The sequence below is a fragment of the Megalops cyprinoides genome, chromosome 16, assembly GCF_013368585.1.
Source record: "Megalops cyprinoides isolate fMegCyp1 chromosome 16, fMegCyp1.pri, whole genome shotgun sequence".
In the NCBI taxonomy this organism is placed as follows: Eukaryota; Metazoa; Chordata; class Actinopteri; order Elopiformes; family Megalopidae; genus Megalops; species Megalops cyprinoides.
The window spans coordinates 16,585,893-16,602,828 of NC_050598.1; the positions used below are offsets into that span (position 1 = coordinate 16,585,893).

The following is a 16,936-nucleotide window of genomic DNA, read 5'->3' on the forward strand; positions in this document are numbered from 1 at the left end:
GTTGGTTGATGCTGAAAAATGTAATTGGTGTAATATATGTGAAGGGAAGGTTTCTGCCATGAGGTGAATTCTGATTTTGTGTTTCGGGGGGGGGGGCCTCGGTCTGCAGGAACGATGACGGTGGGAGACCTGGTGATGGTGAACGGGCTGCTCTTCCAGCTCTCGCTCCCGCTCAACTTCCTGGGCACGGTTTACAGGGAGACCAGACAGGCCCTCATCGACATGAACACTCTTTTCACCCTGCTCAGTGTCGACACCAAAATCAAGGTAACAGCGAGAGCTCCGGTCCAGGGCGCAGGGCCCATGTGTATCTCAATGCAGTGGAGGTTGTGGTGTTTTGGAAAGCTTTCTCGCATGGGTGTGGGTTACTGTGGGTAATGGGGAGTGCCTTCACTGTTTCCACCACCCTCTCTATGTGTTGTGCTCTTCCTTAGGCCCAGTAAGTCACAGACGTCCTCCATATAAATGTTGAATAAGTGTAAACTCTCAATCACAAGAGAACTTTCAGTTATACTGGTTGATCAGGTGATCACCCCTCAATGCAAAAGTTTCCGCATAGATTCTCATTTCCTCCGCAAACACATTTGTTTCAAATTTGCAGAATGTACATATGATGTGATGACCAAAATGAAAACAGCAACAAAAATAAAAACAAACACCAAAATGCCATTGAAATATATTTCACATAACAGTGTGAACAATATTATGGGGTGTCCTGGAAGCCCTGGATGGCCCACATAATTGATATTTGTGTAATCAGGACTTTGTGGAAAAAGAACTGAATCTTCTGAACATTATGACAGCATGACTTGTTTCTTTAGTCAGCATAGCCAAAGGGAGAGTGCTAATGAACAGATTTGTCCTCAAATACATTGAACGTTTCAGCTTGTTCCTTGTTCTACCTTTTTGATCTGTCTTTGTGCTGTTACAGTGTATTTTTGCGATATACTGGTAAATCCTTCAGAAAATTTGAGAAATCTCGGTCCTGAAAAACACAGATGGCCGATGTCATAAGTAAATTCTAGTTATGGCTGAAATAATGTTCCTTCATGCAACATCTCCCAGAAGAGTCATTCAAACCCCTGCCAATTATCTGTTGCTCTTTCAATTAATCATTTCAGTCAAGAAGGCACCGTACTCTGAAATTAGATGTCAGCGCTCTTGCAAAAACGTCCGTATGAGAAATTCTCCAAACAGTCAGAATAATTGCACAATCATAAATATATCTGACTCACTGAAGTGTCTGGTATAATCTAGTGAATCTTTTATTGTAGAAAAATACCCCCAAAAATATAACAGTGGTGGCGTTGGGTGCGGAGGGTGGGGGGGGAGATGTGGTGTAAAAAGCATGGCATATGATGAGGCTCATTTTATACTGGGTTCATTTGTATGCAGCCTATAATTACTGTGATGAAAATTTGTCCGATTGTTTCCAGTGATCAGTAATGGTGGTTCATTGTGGTTCTCTGCGTGACGACGCAGCAAATCTAGCCATTACTGACCCACTAATAAGATTTTGAATTAATGTGGATGTAAAATGAGTGTAAATTCTAATAACGGCTCTGCATTTTTTTTTTTTTTTTTATTCTTTCCCCCTGAAAATTTACATCCCCTCAGCTTTTATAATGGGTGTTAGTGTGCATTAGTGGTTTTTCTTTTTTTTGGAAGCAGGCCAGTAGCGCAGACAGAACATCACAGATGTATGCGTTGTGGGTGGTCGTGTGGTCTGTTAGATCCCTTATCTGGTTGAGAACCTACCCACCTACCCCCCAACCCCGACCCCCCCTGTTCACCAGCCTCGCCTGTTAGGACGTCCGGCCATCTGAGCGCTCGGCATCTGCTTGTTGTACACTGCAGGAGAAGGAGATGGCCCCGCCCTTACTGGTCACCCCCCAGGAGGCCACCATCCGGTTTGAGGATGTCTACTTTGAGTACCTGGAGGGACAGAAAGTGCTGAATGGGGTGTCCTTCGATGTGCCCGCTGGGAAGAAGGTGGCCATTGTCGGTGGCAGCGGGTCAGGGTACGTGGTCTCTGCAGTGCTCCATTAATTCTTGGGATCTGACGCCAAAGAATGACACTGAAGAATCATTGCTGTTAAATTCACCCGTGATCCTGCAGTCTCAATAGAAGACTCGTCTGTGTGAGTGTTTGTGTGCGCGCGCGTGTACGCGTGTGTGAGAGTGTGTGCGCACGCTGTAACACAAAGGTGCCTTGCTGATCTTCAGTTCTGCCCCCCCCACCAAATAGCTTGGGTCGCAAATCATCCAGCGTTTTTATATTTTCCCTTCAATCGACCCATGGTAGCCATTTCTGCTAGGTCTGTACTCAATGTTGGGATCAATAAGATGGTTGTTGCTCCGCTATCCCCCCATTATCTCCACAATACCCCCCTCGTGTTCAGAGCGCCGCTCTCATCCCAGCCCCCCTGTCTGAAACCCTCCATTTTGTGATGAGCACACTATTGAGCCCTCAATATATCTAATTTTCCCCCAAATTTGGTTTTGCAGGAAGAGCACCATCGTGAGGATGCTGTTTCGCTTCTATGAGCCCCAGAAAGGGAACATTTACATTGCGGGGCAAAACATCCGGGACGTGAGTCTGGAGAGCCTGAGGAGGGCCGTGGGTGTGGTGCCACAGGTGCGTGAATTAGTCCTATGCTGGAGGTTAAAGTGGGACATTTAAATGACAATACAGCTGCGAGCAGTCATGCACTATGACTGTACGTTCTGTCTAAACAATCAACAGCAGAGATGTGGGAAAGTGAGACTGTTTTCCCACTAATTTCCATATTCAGGGTATGTATCCTGCTCAATGGTACAACTGCATTGGCCCACCCCGGATGTGAACCTGCAACAAGTTTCCTAACCAAATTGTATCAGATTGGTCGAGCCACAGTATCTCGGTTGGATGCTGAACATGTTTGACATAATTATTAAAAATAATAATAAAATGGAGAGGTACTTGCATATCTACCTTGATTGCATATGTCCATTACACCATTACAATTGTCATACTTGCCAGAAGGTGTAATCATTCCTTCTTGACCCAAAGGTAATCAATTATTTCAACAAGTTTTTCTAAAACCGTCCATTCCAATTCAGTGACTGACAGACAAACTGTCAAGGGTGATCACATTCTGTAACCTGCTAGTGCCAGAGTTACCAAGTCCAGGTGATATATGAAAAAAGTTCTTTCTGTTGAATGCAGTCTGTATTTCTCTGGGTCTTGCAGGACGCCGTTCTGTTCCACAACACCATCTTCTACAACCTCCAGTACGGCAACATTAATGCCACGCCCGAGGAGGTGTACAAAGTGGCCAGGCTGGCAGGAATCCATGATGCCATTCTGAAAATGCCCAATGGATATGACACCCAGGTTGGGGAGAGAGGTCTCAAGTTGTCAGGTAGGTGGGTGGAAACAGGAGATACACTGGAATTATTGATAGAATGAAAGGAATCAATTCAGATGAGGTTTCTATAATTCATTTTTTTGAGTGAAGTGCTCCAAGGGTGGTGTCACATTTGACTATCCAGATGTTGCATGCAAACCGTCTTTTGCTCCAGGCCGTAGTACACACTGCAGGATAGATGAAATTGAATTAAACTTAGTAGAGCCTCTCGAGTGTGGGAACAATCTGTTCTTCGGTTCTCGCTGCTCACAGCAGAACGTTTCCTTATAGAACCGGAACTTTGAGGCCTAATCAGCACTTCCACGCCTTGTGGGTGACGGCTGATCCCGGAGTGCTTGTGGCACGGGTTAGGTGGGAGCTGAGTGGATCAGAACCTGGATGGCAGCCGGGGATATTTTTATCGCCCGCAGCTGAGCCGAACAGCCATAACACACACACACACACACACACACACCCACCCACCCACCCTGCCGTTCCCCGTTAATGAGGGAAGCTGCGGAGGTCACAGTGCGGCTGCCGGAGCCTCGAGACTCCTTCCTGTCAAACATGTGACTGTGCCGCTCAGTGCGTTTTACAGAGTGCATCCGGGGTCCGAAAATGTCACAGCGCGCGCTCTAAAAATGGACTCTGATTGTTCTACCTGTTGACAGCGGCTTTGGGTGATGTTTTGAAGGGACAAAGGCCTCCGTAGCCGGTGGCTGTAAGCGGATGGGTTTGACGTGGTGGGTGTGTGTTGCTTGCAGGGGGAGAGAAGCAGCGTGTGGCCATCGGCCGGGCAATCCTTAAGAACCCTCCCATCCTTCTGTACGACGAGGCCACCTCCTCCCTGGATTCCATCACTGAGGAGGTGAGTGGAGCGGCAGCAACCAGGACTGTGTGTGTGCATGCGTGTGCGTGCGTGTGTGTGCATGTGTGTGTGTTTGCGCGTGTGCATGTGTGGACTCCCAAGACCATATATATGTGTGTGCTTGTCTCTACAGACACATTATTACCCACCACCTGTTTTAGTGATAAAACTCCATGAAAACTTCCATATTGTGAATCTGTTGTTTTGCTGCAGAAACAGGTGGAGGGAATGTGGAGGGCTGAGGGTTTACCCATGTCTGTCATTAAAACGTGTCAGCTGGTAGAATATGCGAAGAATAATGAGGGGAAAAACAGCACCCTTACCAGAATGTAAGCGTCAACCCAGGGGCACTACTCTTTGAAAAGTCCAGTATTTAGGTCAGTGGTGTGCTGTGTGGTTGTGCTGAGAAGAGATTTGTTCAGCAAATGGCGAATATATAGAGGAGAAGGTGGGGGGTGATGTTTAACCATCGCCAATTACAGAGCTTACTGTGGAGATTAAAGTGACATCGCCTGCTGCTGTGACTAATTTATGGGTAAACAGGCCAGTGGTAAACCTACAGCTCCTCTCCAAAGATAACCATTATTGCACTGACATTCACTGCGGTAACCTGGAAGTGGAGATTTACAGACCTGTAGAGGTGAATTAGCTGATTAGAAAGTTAGGCAATATTAACACCACACCACGTTTTTCCAGCCTTCGTTTATCCGTGTTTGTCTTTCATCGTATCTGTAATGCAGCTAATATCTCTTATAATGTGTTGAAATTAATTGTCTGACATGAGCTGAACAGCAAAGTTGGAGTCAGATTCATAGCGATTTTACCTTCTGCAATCTAAAGGGCAATGTAAGGAACAGTAATACTGAACGTAGTGTGCTTCTCATCAGTGAAATGGTTGCTTTCTTACTGCCTTGGTTTTGTGTCTCAGAGTCTATACACATATAAATGTAGTACAGCTATTTTTGTGGATTTTTTTTAATTAAAGTTATTTCAAATGCAAAAACCATTTATAATAATTCACTATTATGTAAATCGAGGCAGCTTTTCCACATCATCCCTCTCATTCTGCTATGTGTGTGTTATTACTAAGGAGCACAAAGAGGTCATTGAGCATTTTACAGATGGCTAGCACGCACCTATCCCATAAGGGTTAGCCAGACCTGCTCCCAGAACCATGTTCTCGGGGTGCTGTTGTATTTGGGCCAGCAGAACTGACAGATGAGCAGTTCTGCCCCTGCTGTGCTTGAGGTCCGGCGGCTCAACCGGCCTTGGACAAGCAACCGGCAGGCCTGACAAATGGAAAGGATTTCTTTTTTTCCCCCTGGCATTGTTAATACCACAGATACAATATTATATATATTGCAGAAGATATCACCGCTTTGATAAAATAGTCATACATTTCAGAAAGCAGATTCCAACCCCTGTAAATTTTCTGTTGTTAATACAATTTTAATCACCAGCTGCCAGATTTAACCAGCTTCGCACACAAATTTATACTGATATCATCCAGTTTTATGTATCTACTTTTAATTAAGATGTTTTGTTCAGATTTCTGCCAGTTTTTACTGACAAAGTCCACTGTACAAGTACATGTCAGGACCGATTGCACACTGGTTGTTATTGCAGTCACGCACTGTGCAGGTAGTTTTGTTTGTTAAACGGAGCAATAGCAGACAGTGTTGCACACATTGATCTCTGAGCATATCTGGTTTCCCATCCTCTGCTCTCTACTTACTTTCATTCACAACTGCAATGAAACAGGACTGTCATGAATGCCAGCAAAGTGCTGTCGCTAAAACAGCAAAGAAGTTTGGAGGAGGAAACTTTTCAAAATGAAAAACGTAGCAATAAATATATCTTAATATTTGCAGACAAAAAGTATGAGTAAACAAAGAAACTGTGTGTCAGCAGGAATAACTATAGACGAAATGATAATTACTTTTTAAATGTGTTAATCTGATTATTTATGTTGACATTTATTTATGTCACCATTGAGCTTTGGTTGAAGGTAGTGTCATATTTTGCCTCAATAGGGCTATGTACTTAACCTTTAAAGATATCCAGGTGTTAAAATGGATAATAAATTGTTAAATTGTGCTATGTATGTTGCAGATATTTGGTGTCTGCTAAGGAAGTATGAACTGCAGTGAAATGGGAAATATTGTCTTTTTTACAACTAGATGAAAAAGATCGTAGAGCCTTTTACCAAAGTTTGAGCCGATGGGGTGAGTTCATAGGAAATCCTTTGAGTTGACTATTCTTCTGTTGTTCCAGAACATTCTGAGCTCCATGAAGGAGATGGTTAAAGACAGGACATCCATCTTCATCGCCCACAGACTTTCCACTGTAGTGGATGCCGATGAGATTATTGTGTTGAATGAGGTAAGGAAATATCGGTCTATGAGGCTTCATGGGATCATGAATTGTGATGTCATAATATTACACTGTTCACATTTGATTCACATATTGCTGATTCACCACTTGCTTACAAATTATGTAAGTTGAAGTCTCGTCCCAAGTTCAGTTGTAGGTCACAAAAATCACTGCACAAAATCGCATTTCATTTGTACATTGCACAAGCATAAGACATACTACACATTTTAATAAATTTAATAAATTTCTCACTTCTAAAAATGTAAGGCAAAAAATAGAACTTGAGGCAAATAAGATATGCTATAACACCAGTAATTACTTACATTACTAAATTACTAATTACATTTTGGGTCTGGTTTACCACAAGAAGTCTTCAGCTAATTTATTAGACCAATTAAGCCACAGAGTAATTGGCTGAATTTAAAACCGAAGAACACTGTAATCCTCCAGGAGTCTCATCCGCGTGAAGTGCTGCAATGGAAATAATGACCCTTTATTCATTTGGGTAACAGAAGATAATGAATGCATCTTTAGAGCGCAGTGTCACCTAGATGAGAGGGGTTTGTACACTTCACAGTGCGTCACAGCTTGCATCTGCTATCAAATGCATCCTTTGCACTGTAAGCCCTGGTTGGTAAGGCGTTTCTGCTCCTGGCACTCAACAAATACAGGATTTCTCCTCCGGTCAGATATCGTTTATTTCAAGGACCGGTGTGATGGATGTACAATGAGTGGCATTTGCTGCGGTACAGTGAGAGAGCTGAAATTTTGTGTGTAGCAGTTTGCTATCAAAAGATAATTCGGCAATATTTGCGGAGCCCTGGAAAGAAAGCTTCAGGGCTTGGAACCAGCAAAGGAGTCGTATCTGCTGTGAGAGCCTGAGAGTTTACCCTATAAATAGGGAACAGAGGATCGCTCTGAACAGACCTCGGCAGCGCATGCGTGTGCGCGTGGTTTTGAATGTGTGAATGTGTGTGTGTGTGGTTATGTGTGTGTGTCGGAGGTGGGGGCTTCCTGAGGTTTTCCAGCTGGAGACAGGGGAGGTGACATGTGAGGACTGCCACTCTGACGTGCCATTATTAGTACGACAGGTTTCTTCACTGTTATTTGTCATTATTGTATTATTATTGTATCCATCATTATTGAGTCCATTTGTGGTAATGATAACTGAGAAATATGAAGCCACAATGGAAGATGGAAGAAGTTGGAAGAAACAGAAGGAGCAAGAAAAAAAAAAATTTCCCCCTTCTGAACTGTGGAGGGATTATTTCTTTCTCGGTGCAGAAAAATAGCCGATTCTCACGTCAGATGGCTCGGATCAAAAAGGTCCCCGAAAAAGGAGGCATGTTTGCGCGCGACGTCGCCGAGGGAGCCGGCGGTGTCATGAGGAGCCGAGTGCTCCAGGGTGCTCATTAAAATAATGAGTGGAAGTGCTTGGCGCATGCCCACATCGGAGACGCCTCTATTTACTTCCCTGACCCCCCTCTGACTGCGTGGGCGGCCGGGGTGGCAGTCTGGGTGCACCACGTGTAGGGGGAGGCAGCGGCAGCAGCCGCCGCCGCAGTTTCGGGGGTGGGGAGAGGGAGGGGTGCTTGTGCTGAGGAGGTAGTTGTTACCTCCATCGAGGAAGCGGGATGGAGATGTTAGCGAGGAGCTGTCTCGTCCCCCCCGGCCGCACGCTGTTTTCAGCTCGATGTGCACAAACTCTCGGGACTGTCTGGATGCTGCTCTGTGCTGAGGAAAGAGGCTTTTTCTGCTTGACCGTTCGTGATTGGGAAATAAGTGCGTTGCTGTATGGGGAGGACTCTTGTGGGGGGGGGGGGGGGGTACTCCAAGCCCATGCAATATAGAGACCCCTGCCGGCTGCGCGGAGGGAAGTGGAATTAAAGTGCGGTTAAGCCAGTGGTCTGAAAGGCCCAGCACTGTGACTGCCGCCTACTCACTGCCTGTGTGGTGATTAGGGCCTCTGCACTCCCACACCATCTCTCTCTCTCTCCCTCTCCCCTCTATTCTCTCTCCCTCTGTCCTCCTCACTCTCTCTCCCTCTGCCCTCCTCATTCTCCCTCTCCTTCTCTCTCTCTCTCTATCTCTCTCCCTCTGTCCTCCTCACTCTCTCTCCCTCTGCCCTCCTCACTCTCTCCCTCTGCCCTCCTCACTCTCTCTCCCTCTCTGTCTCTCTCTCCCTCTCTGTCTCTCTCTCCCTCTCTCTCCCTCTCTGTCTCTCTCTCACTCTCTCTCCCTCTCCCCTCCTCACTCTCTCTCTCTCTCTCTCCCGCTCTCTCTCTCTCCCTCTGCCCTCCTCTCTCTCTCTCCCCCTCTGCCCTCCTCTCCCTCTCTCTCTCTCCTTCTTCCCTCTTCACTCTCTCACTCTCCCTCTGCCTCTCTCTCCCTGTCTTTCCCCTTCTCTCTCTACTTCCCCCTGCTCTCTCCCTCTTGCTCTCCCCTCTCCTTTTCCCTCACCACCTTTCTCTACATTCCTGCCCGTGTACATGTAAGATCCAGCCCTGTTGATGATAGGCCGAAGAAGGTTAGATCAATACATGCATCAGTGAGCACCAGATGTTCTCCAGGAGGGACTCCCCTAGTCAGTCTGTAGGGCTATTTCCTCCTCTGTCTCTCTGGATTAGCAGACAACAGTAGTATCTGCTTCCTTCACTAATCAAGTGACAATCTGAAAGCAAGGCGAGAAGCTCCAGAGCAAAATTGACTGTGTGTATGGTCCCAATTACTACTGTAACCATTTTTCCTTAAGGAAACATTCATGAAGCGTGTTATTGATATGAAAACGATGCCAAAGGTGTCTGTTTTTGTCTTTTCCAATTATATTGTTTATTCTGTGGGTAATCAGTTAAATCAACAGGAAACGTGTCTGGAGTACTACTAGGGCTGCATAATATTTACTAATAAAACCACTGAATACTTGGTATATGTACTTTTATAAAATTGTAATTTATTACTTTTATTCAACCACTGTTATCACACTTATTGTAAAGTCGGTTTATCTAAAGAAAAGGCCATTGGTGTCATTATTTTGTGTGTGTGCTTGTGCAAGCATCACATTCTTGGCTGTCAAACGTGACTGTGGTGTGACACCACCCTCCCAACTTTGTGCATTTCAGGGGAAGGTGGCAGAGCGGGGCAGCCACCAAGACCTCCTGGCCATGCCCGGCAGCCTCTACTCAGACCTGTGGAACACTCAGAACAGCAGGGTCCTGAACCGCAAGGGCCGCACGGACCAGGAGCTGGAGCGGCTCTCCCAGAAGGAGGAGGAGCGCAAGAAGCTGCAGGAGGAGATCCTGAACAGTGTGAAGGGCTGCGGGAACTGCTCCTGCTGAAACCCGACTCCCACTGACAAACCGGGCGACCCTGACGCCCACCGGTCCAGCCAGGCCCTCCCACATTCTCATGTTCACGCTCGTTGTCCATCTACTGACCCCCCTACCCCTCTCCCCTTACCCCTCTCCCCTTACCCCGCCCCCTGCCCCGCCCCTTTCCTGGAGGCAGTGCTCATCACAAAGTCAGAGGCTGAAGAGTTTGTCAGCTTCTGAGTGACCTTGACTCCAGGAGGGGAAAAAAATGAGGAATCTTTTTATGCACAGGTTGACATACCATTTGAAACCAAGCACACACACTTAAGAGCCAGCCTCTGCTATGGTGTAAAACAGGAAGAGGCCACCATTGGTCACAGTGATGAAGGGTTTTTTTTTTCATTTACTACAGGAGAAAGACAATCTCTGCAGTCACAAGACCACTATTTGTGAACGAAAGATAACATGCCTTCATATAGACATATCGTATAAGTTAATTCAACTTATTTTTAAATTATTTTTTTTTCCACGTAACTGGGAAAGTAGCTGTTTTTATTATGGATGTGTACATAGCAATATAACAAGATTGGTTGCCTCCTGATGAATATGTTCAAGCATAGCGTCTGCTTAAAATTGTTTGTGTAAACTTGCATTTGATAAGGAAATTAATTATGTCTGTGGCTTCAACAAAAAAGGTCACGTGGTCTCTTTCTCCAAAAAAAAAAAATACTAACACCTTACTTTACTGTGCTTTTTGAAGAGTGCCCAGTTCGTCTTTTAAGATCATGAAGTGCTCCACAAGGTGTACTAATGTATTCAGACATGCTGCTTTGGGAGCTCTCTGAACCAAGAAGAGGATTCTCCCAAGAATAAATAAACAGCTGCCCTGAAGCTAGGTCTTAGAAGAGTGGGGGGGAAGAAAAAAAAAACAAACATGTTTCATAAACATGGTTGTGATTTGACCAGTGATCAAAGTATGTTCACTTGTGACATTCACACATATGGTTTATATCCAATTATGTACAAGCCAAAATTTTTAATATAGAAAATGAAAACTGACAAGCCACAGGAGCGCATATTGAATGTACTGGTGCTGCCTCATCCTTCTTTACAGCATGTAAGAACGGTGTGAAAGAAACTAAGCTGGTATGTACATCAGCGTTTCACCAGAGAGTGTATTTCATATGGGCTCGGTGTGTTCACTGACAACAGTAAGGTACAAGGTATTGTAGTTCTGAAGTGTAACACCACGTGATCATTTGCTGGGATGACATGTATTATATATTTACTCAGGCCTCTTGTAAACAAAGATGTGTGAATGCTTGTTCTCTTAGATCGGGCATCACATGCCCTGGTCTCCAAAGGCAGCCCTGTACGGCCCGTGCGCTCGCACCTTTTCTCCCCACGTGTGTGTTTCTGAGAATGCGATGGTTGAGGGCAGGTGTGTCCTGCAGCCTGCAGCCCCGCCCCTCCAAAACACGGGCCCCAGTTACGGTCTGCAGCTGCGCTGAGTGCCGTGGAGGGCTGCCGCGAGACTGGATTTATAACATGGCTGCACCGGAGAAAGAAAAGTTGGCGTTTCTGCCGCAAGGAAATAATTGTCGATTGAGCAGAATGCCTCTGTGCTGGCTCCGCAGACAAGCACTAGCTGTGTAAATGACGCGTGTCATGGGGGCATTGTGCTTTTCAATGCAGTGTTTTCGTCAGCATCTTGTCCTGGGATGATGGAGATGTGGACTCTGCTCCAGTCTGTGGAGCTGTGGCGGAGGTGTACGCAATTAAACTTTGTTTGGCTCTGTGAGAGTGCACATTCTGAGCCTACCTTTGTTTGGACACACATCGAGTTGCACTTTCCAGGTTGTTGACAGATGACTGCCAAAAAAGCTTCATTTTATATATTTTTGGTTGTTTCTTTGTCGGTCTCCCCCCCCCCCCCCCATTCACTCACACACGTTACAAGCCAGCCATCTGTTCATCAGTATCTCTCTGAGCAGTAGCCGTTTTTGGCTACTCCAAACAATTGTCTTTTGTTTTGTACAGTAGTCCCACACTACTTTAGCACATTTAGCAGTGCTCCAAGGTAATATGCATACTATTAAGTACCTTTGGAATGCATAGTTTGTAGCTGCCCATTGTAAACTGCATGTTTAAACACCTTTGTTTTTTGTGCTGATGGCTAAAGACTGTAAATAGACAAACATTGCATTCCCTTAAGTCCAAAAAAAGACATAAATATGCCCTCTACTGTTATACTCTATACTGATGTCAGTGCTATGACATCACTATGAACAGTAAAATTCCAGTTTCAGAGACAGAGGTTCATTATGACAATGTTAATAGGTCTTACTAATACAGGCAGAACAAAGACAGGTGTTATGTCATTGTCATACATGCAGTGTTCATGAAAGGCTCTTGACCCTGTTGTATCACATGGCTGTGGATGTGGATTTAGAACTTTTAGAATGGAGGCCATCATAGAAACCCTGGAAAACTGTGCCCAGCGGTGTGGCTTTGCTGGTGGAATTTGATATCGCTGTTTAGAGCTACTATATAGCCATGTGTGGCGTGCAACATATGTGTTTCTATGGGAGGTTTCAGGGTGGTATGTTCATGTTTCCATAAATGTTGGAACAGACCTGTCACGAATAGCTGAAGTCATTTCAGAATTGCCTGTAGATAGCTGACTAATGAGAAGTTACCCTGTTGTCATGTTACAGGATGATAACTGTGCGCCTCAAGGCCTAGTGCATCAGGCAAAACCAACACTCAGCCTCACCCTCTGCTGTAGGTAATTCTGTGCCTACATCACAAATCTGAATTGTACCTCAGAGCTATTGTATTTCAATACAGCTATTCCATGATGTCCTCCCTGAACTGGAAACAGTTTTTCAGAATGGCTCCGTGAAAGGCCTGCTTTGCTTGGTTTATATATTGTCACTAAAGATGATTGAGCTTGTGATAATGCTGGCCCCAGTCGGACCAACCCCCGTATTTCTTATAAATCAGATGCTTACCGTAATAGTTGTATAATAGTGCTTCTGTCAACAGCTGACCTGTAATACTTGATCATCATCACGGCACTTCAGAAGTGGAAAGCGAAGAGGTGTCGGCAGCAGGAAAGGCCTCTTTGAGCATGTCCGCCGCGAAGATCCGTCCTTCTCCGATTCAGTTAACCAAAAACATTGGCGCTTTTGGCAGGTGCGTGACGCACGGGCAAATGAAGTGTACCAGTCACAGATGTCCGTGTCACAGAGAGCCTTCCAGTCCGTGATGTCTCCATGCTGCAGCCGGAGGTCAGGCAGTAATGAGGATTGCCTCCCTCTGTTTAGTGGAATAATGCTTTTGTATATACAGAGCTGCACAGAAAGCCCCTAATAAGATGTGCGACATGGCCAACAGTAGGGTATCGAGCTTTGATGCAAGCCAGGCATTTTGAGATGATGATCAAAAAAAAAAAAAAAAGAATGACTTCTTTTTGTTGCTGTGGTTCTTACATGTGTGATTTTGTGGGGTTTTTTTCCTGTTGCATAAGAAATCTGGGAAGAGGCCCTGCTGTTGAGAAGGTGAGAAGTTTTGATAGGATTGTATCGGTGCCATAATCCTCGGGGGGTCATGCCGCTAGATATGCCCTTTGGATAGGGGCTGATGAAGATTTAATTTTCATCAGGATACTAAGGAATAGAATAAGAGGCAGACCAAGGTTATCCCGTGAGGTTCCGGCAAGCAGCTTATTCTCATCTAACTACAAAGAGGGAAAAAAAGCCATTGTGCTTGTGGTGAATGTGTGCCGTTCCCCCTCAAAAGGCACTGGGAATGTATTTCTGCCAGTGTGTGGGAGAAAGCATCTACATGCATCTGTATGTCTTTGTGTCTGTGTCTATGTGTGTGTGTGTGTGTGTGTGTGTGTGTGTGCGCGCGTGTGTGTGTGTGTGCGCGCACCACTTTGATGACAACAATCAAGAACAACGGGGGTAACGGGAGGGGGGTCAGGTCATCATTACATTTCTCATTTTTCCCCTAAACACAGGCAGATAAACAGAATACGAAAGATACCATTTTTGATGGTTCTCAAAGAGGTTATCTTTACATTACATTACATTACATCCATTTAACTTGAAGATCTTAATAATCACCTCAACAGCTACTGCATTGCATTAAAAAGGTATGTTGGTATTGGGGAGAGAAGGACCACCATCCATATTTTCCCCTTTTAGTAGCTTGCATGTAAGGCATTCTGTTAAATGTGACCACAGTTTGTGAAGATGATCAATGAGCTAAGCTACAAGAAGTTACAGTAGTAATGACCACATTTTGCATAATACACATTATGGAATACACATCTACAATTATAAGCGAAAATACCTAGTGGCAATAGAGATGAATGAAGTGCATTAATAATTTGTGAAAGACTATGTCTTGACCACACTGTTATTCCTTATGCTATGCCTTCAGAGCCTGCTTTGGAATTATGTCATTAGTTCTCAAATCATACATATGCTGCTATTAACAGTATTGTAGCATTCACACAGTGTCTAGCATTTCTTTTTTGCTTATTCTTGTTTGTTCAGTAGTTTGAATAATTCAGCTACAGTGGATTTAATTTGAGCATGCATAATTCCATCTTAGTTTTATAAACCACTGGTGTGAAAACAAAACATTGCATAGTGAAGCCTTTAGAACTTGCCATATCCCAGGCCAAACATGGAGTTTGCAGCAAGGCAAGAATGTGCCATCCATATTTTCTCTCAGCTCCCCCTCCACTGCCAGCCTACCAGCATTGCTTTGCCTACTTGGAACCTTGCCAAGATTGGGAAATGTACCATAGTGGCATTACGCTAGCTTGAGGTCATGAGTTGACTTCCCTTTCTGTCCTAGCCAGGATCCTGATAGGACAGGTCTCGCCCAGAGTCAGAATCTCACCAAGTGAGAGGCCTAGACCTGGTGTCTGGAGTTTGAGGGGTGTGTGTGACATGCAGTCCTAACCTCAGACGTGGGGGATATGTGTTTGTTTGCGGGGTATAGTAATATCATATAGTATTATATAGATATATATTATTATATTGTAATATTATTGTGTGGTAGTAATATTGTGTAGAACTATTAATATAATGTGTGATATGCCCAAAGGGACTCGGCAAGAATATTTAAGTATTTATGGCATAGGCAGAAAATGCCCATCTTGAAGAGATGGAGTCCTCAAGGCTCCAGAAGAATCTTTCAATTAAAATGAATTGAACGCCTGGAACACCAAGCGAGGAATTAACCTGTACAAAAGATCACCACAATGAAACGATTGGAGGATGAGAACGGTTTACTCCCTGTCTTACAGTTTAGTAGGTGGCTAGCATTGGCACCTCGGTGTCCAGTGGAATCCATTGGTGCAGCCTTCTGTCATTTACTCCATTTACATGAAATATTTGTATTGCCTTCACAGTGTTGTTCAAACATTCTTGTGCTTCTCTGGGTATGAGGAGCAAGTTCTCAGGACCCAGTTCTGTCTAAGGCTAAGGGGCTTTGTTCGTAACTCTTCGGTTTCTTCAGTAATGTTGTTCATTGCTTTTAGTAAATGCCAAACTCATGATGCATGAGAAACAAAAAAATGAAGAAACATATACTTTATTTTGTTTTAATTGATGTGCATTTACCTTAACATATAGTGCAATTTCAGTCTTCTATAGGAGATTCCCCTATGTCCACTCTGTTGGTCTTAAATCACAAAGATTCGCACATTATGGTGAAAATGGTGAACGCTGATGCTGACTTAACCTGAGGCTTTTGAAGTGCTCAGATCTGCTGGCAGAAGGAAAAAAGCAAATTGCCTAAATGAGTGTTTGATTAATACTGCTGTCAGGTCTGAGGAGTTGAAGTGCCAGCATCAATTACGTTTTTTTTTTCCCCTTCCTTCCACTGCGGCTGACCTCAAAACCATTTCATTGCATTGAAAAGGTACTTTTAAAAGCTGTTTGGTTGCAATTTGTGTTACTATGGAGATCATTTATTTTTTGTGACTTGAAACCAAGAGTGAAATGTCGTTCATAAAATTACCGGTTATCATTCATATACAAGGCAAAGTATAGTCATTGCTGATGTCCTGCCCCTGTCTGGGTTTGCATCACCTCCAAGTGCTACCTTATGGAGATATAGCATAGAGGAATTTAAATGGTAGATCAATCTCTTGATATAGTTTTGGCCTTCTGATGGAGTTCTGACGTGTTGGCCCTGTCCTCCATGACTGGCTGTCACTACAGTATACATAGGAGGGCCCTCACAGAGGGTTCCCACAGTCCCTGAAAATGTCTGGCAGTATTTTCACCTAGGAGAGTCATACAATATCCCACTCTAAATGAACAAATTTGCTTTTAAAACATGCACCCAAGGTATGATTATTTATTTACGATTCCCAGGATATCTTTGTGCGCCTGGACTTTCGTCCTTAAGGTGAGGTCCAGGTGTACCCCCTCCCCCATCTGAATGGGGAAGGGTTAGGAGCCAAAACGGCCTGCTTCATGGCCGCATTACCATAATGTGACTCTGTGTCTGTGAGATATGAAAGTTGTTTGAACAGCTTGCCTTGTAACCGTTTCTGTGTTTGCCAGCAGCTCACGATGGAGTTAAGAAGCAATGGCTTACACAGAAAACACATCCGCAGTTTGAATGAAAAATGGCGCCTCTCAAATGCTCCAAACTACAGAGTATGTGGCTATCAGTGAAGAAGGTTATAGAACTGGGAAAGTGTTATAATTTACTTGCCTGTTGCAGCTGGAGCATCGTTATGACTGCTCCATTCACAATAAGCATTTATTGTCATACTCCCATTGAGATGTCCACAGCTGCTGCTGAGGACTAGTAATGGTCAGAGGTGGTTTTAAAGGACTCATTAGCTTCCTACACACAGTGGCTGCTTTGTGGGTTTATTTTGAGTGTCTCATTGTCTCATTGTTTCCATACATTTCAGGGATATCTGTACACATCTGATATCTAATACTCTCCTCATGTGC

General features: G+C 44.5%; 1 protein-coding gene across 1 annotated transcript in view; it reads left to right on the plus strand.

Annotated features, from left to right (window-relative positions):
* The window catches only part of abcb7 (ATP-binding cassette, sub-family B (MDR/TAP), member 7), a 34,303-nt gene extending 22,440 nt beyond the window's left edge, over positions 1–11,863 (plus strand). The window contains exons 10-16 of the mRNA XM_036548632.1: positions 110–267; positions 1,858–2,021; positions 2,509–2,638; positions 3,233–3,404; positions 4,154–4,257; positions 6,532–6,639; positions 9,750–11,863. Of these exons, the coding sequence (XP_036404525.1) occupies positions 110–267; positions 1,858–2,021; positions 2,509–2,638; positions 3,233–3,404; positions 4,154–4,257; positions 6,532–6,639; positions 9,750–9,965 (1,052 nt within the window). The 3' untranslated portion in view covers positions 9,966–11,863. The remainder of the gene's footprint in view (positions 1–109; positions 268–1,857; positions 2,022–2,508; positions 2,639–3,232; positions 3,405–4,153; positions 4,258–6,531; positions 6,640–9,749) is intronic.
* Positions 11,864–16,936: the final 5,073 nt, after the last annotated feature.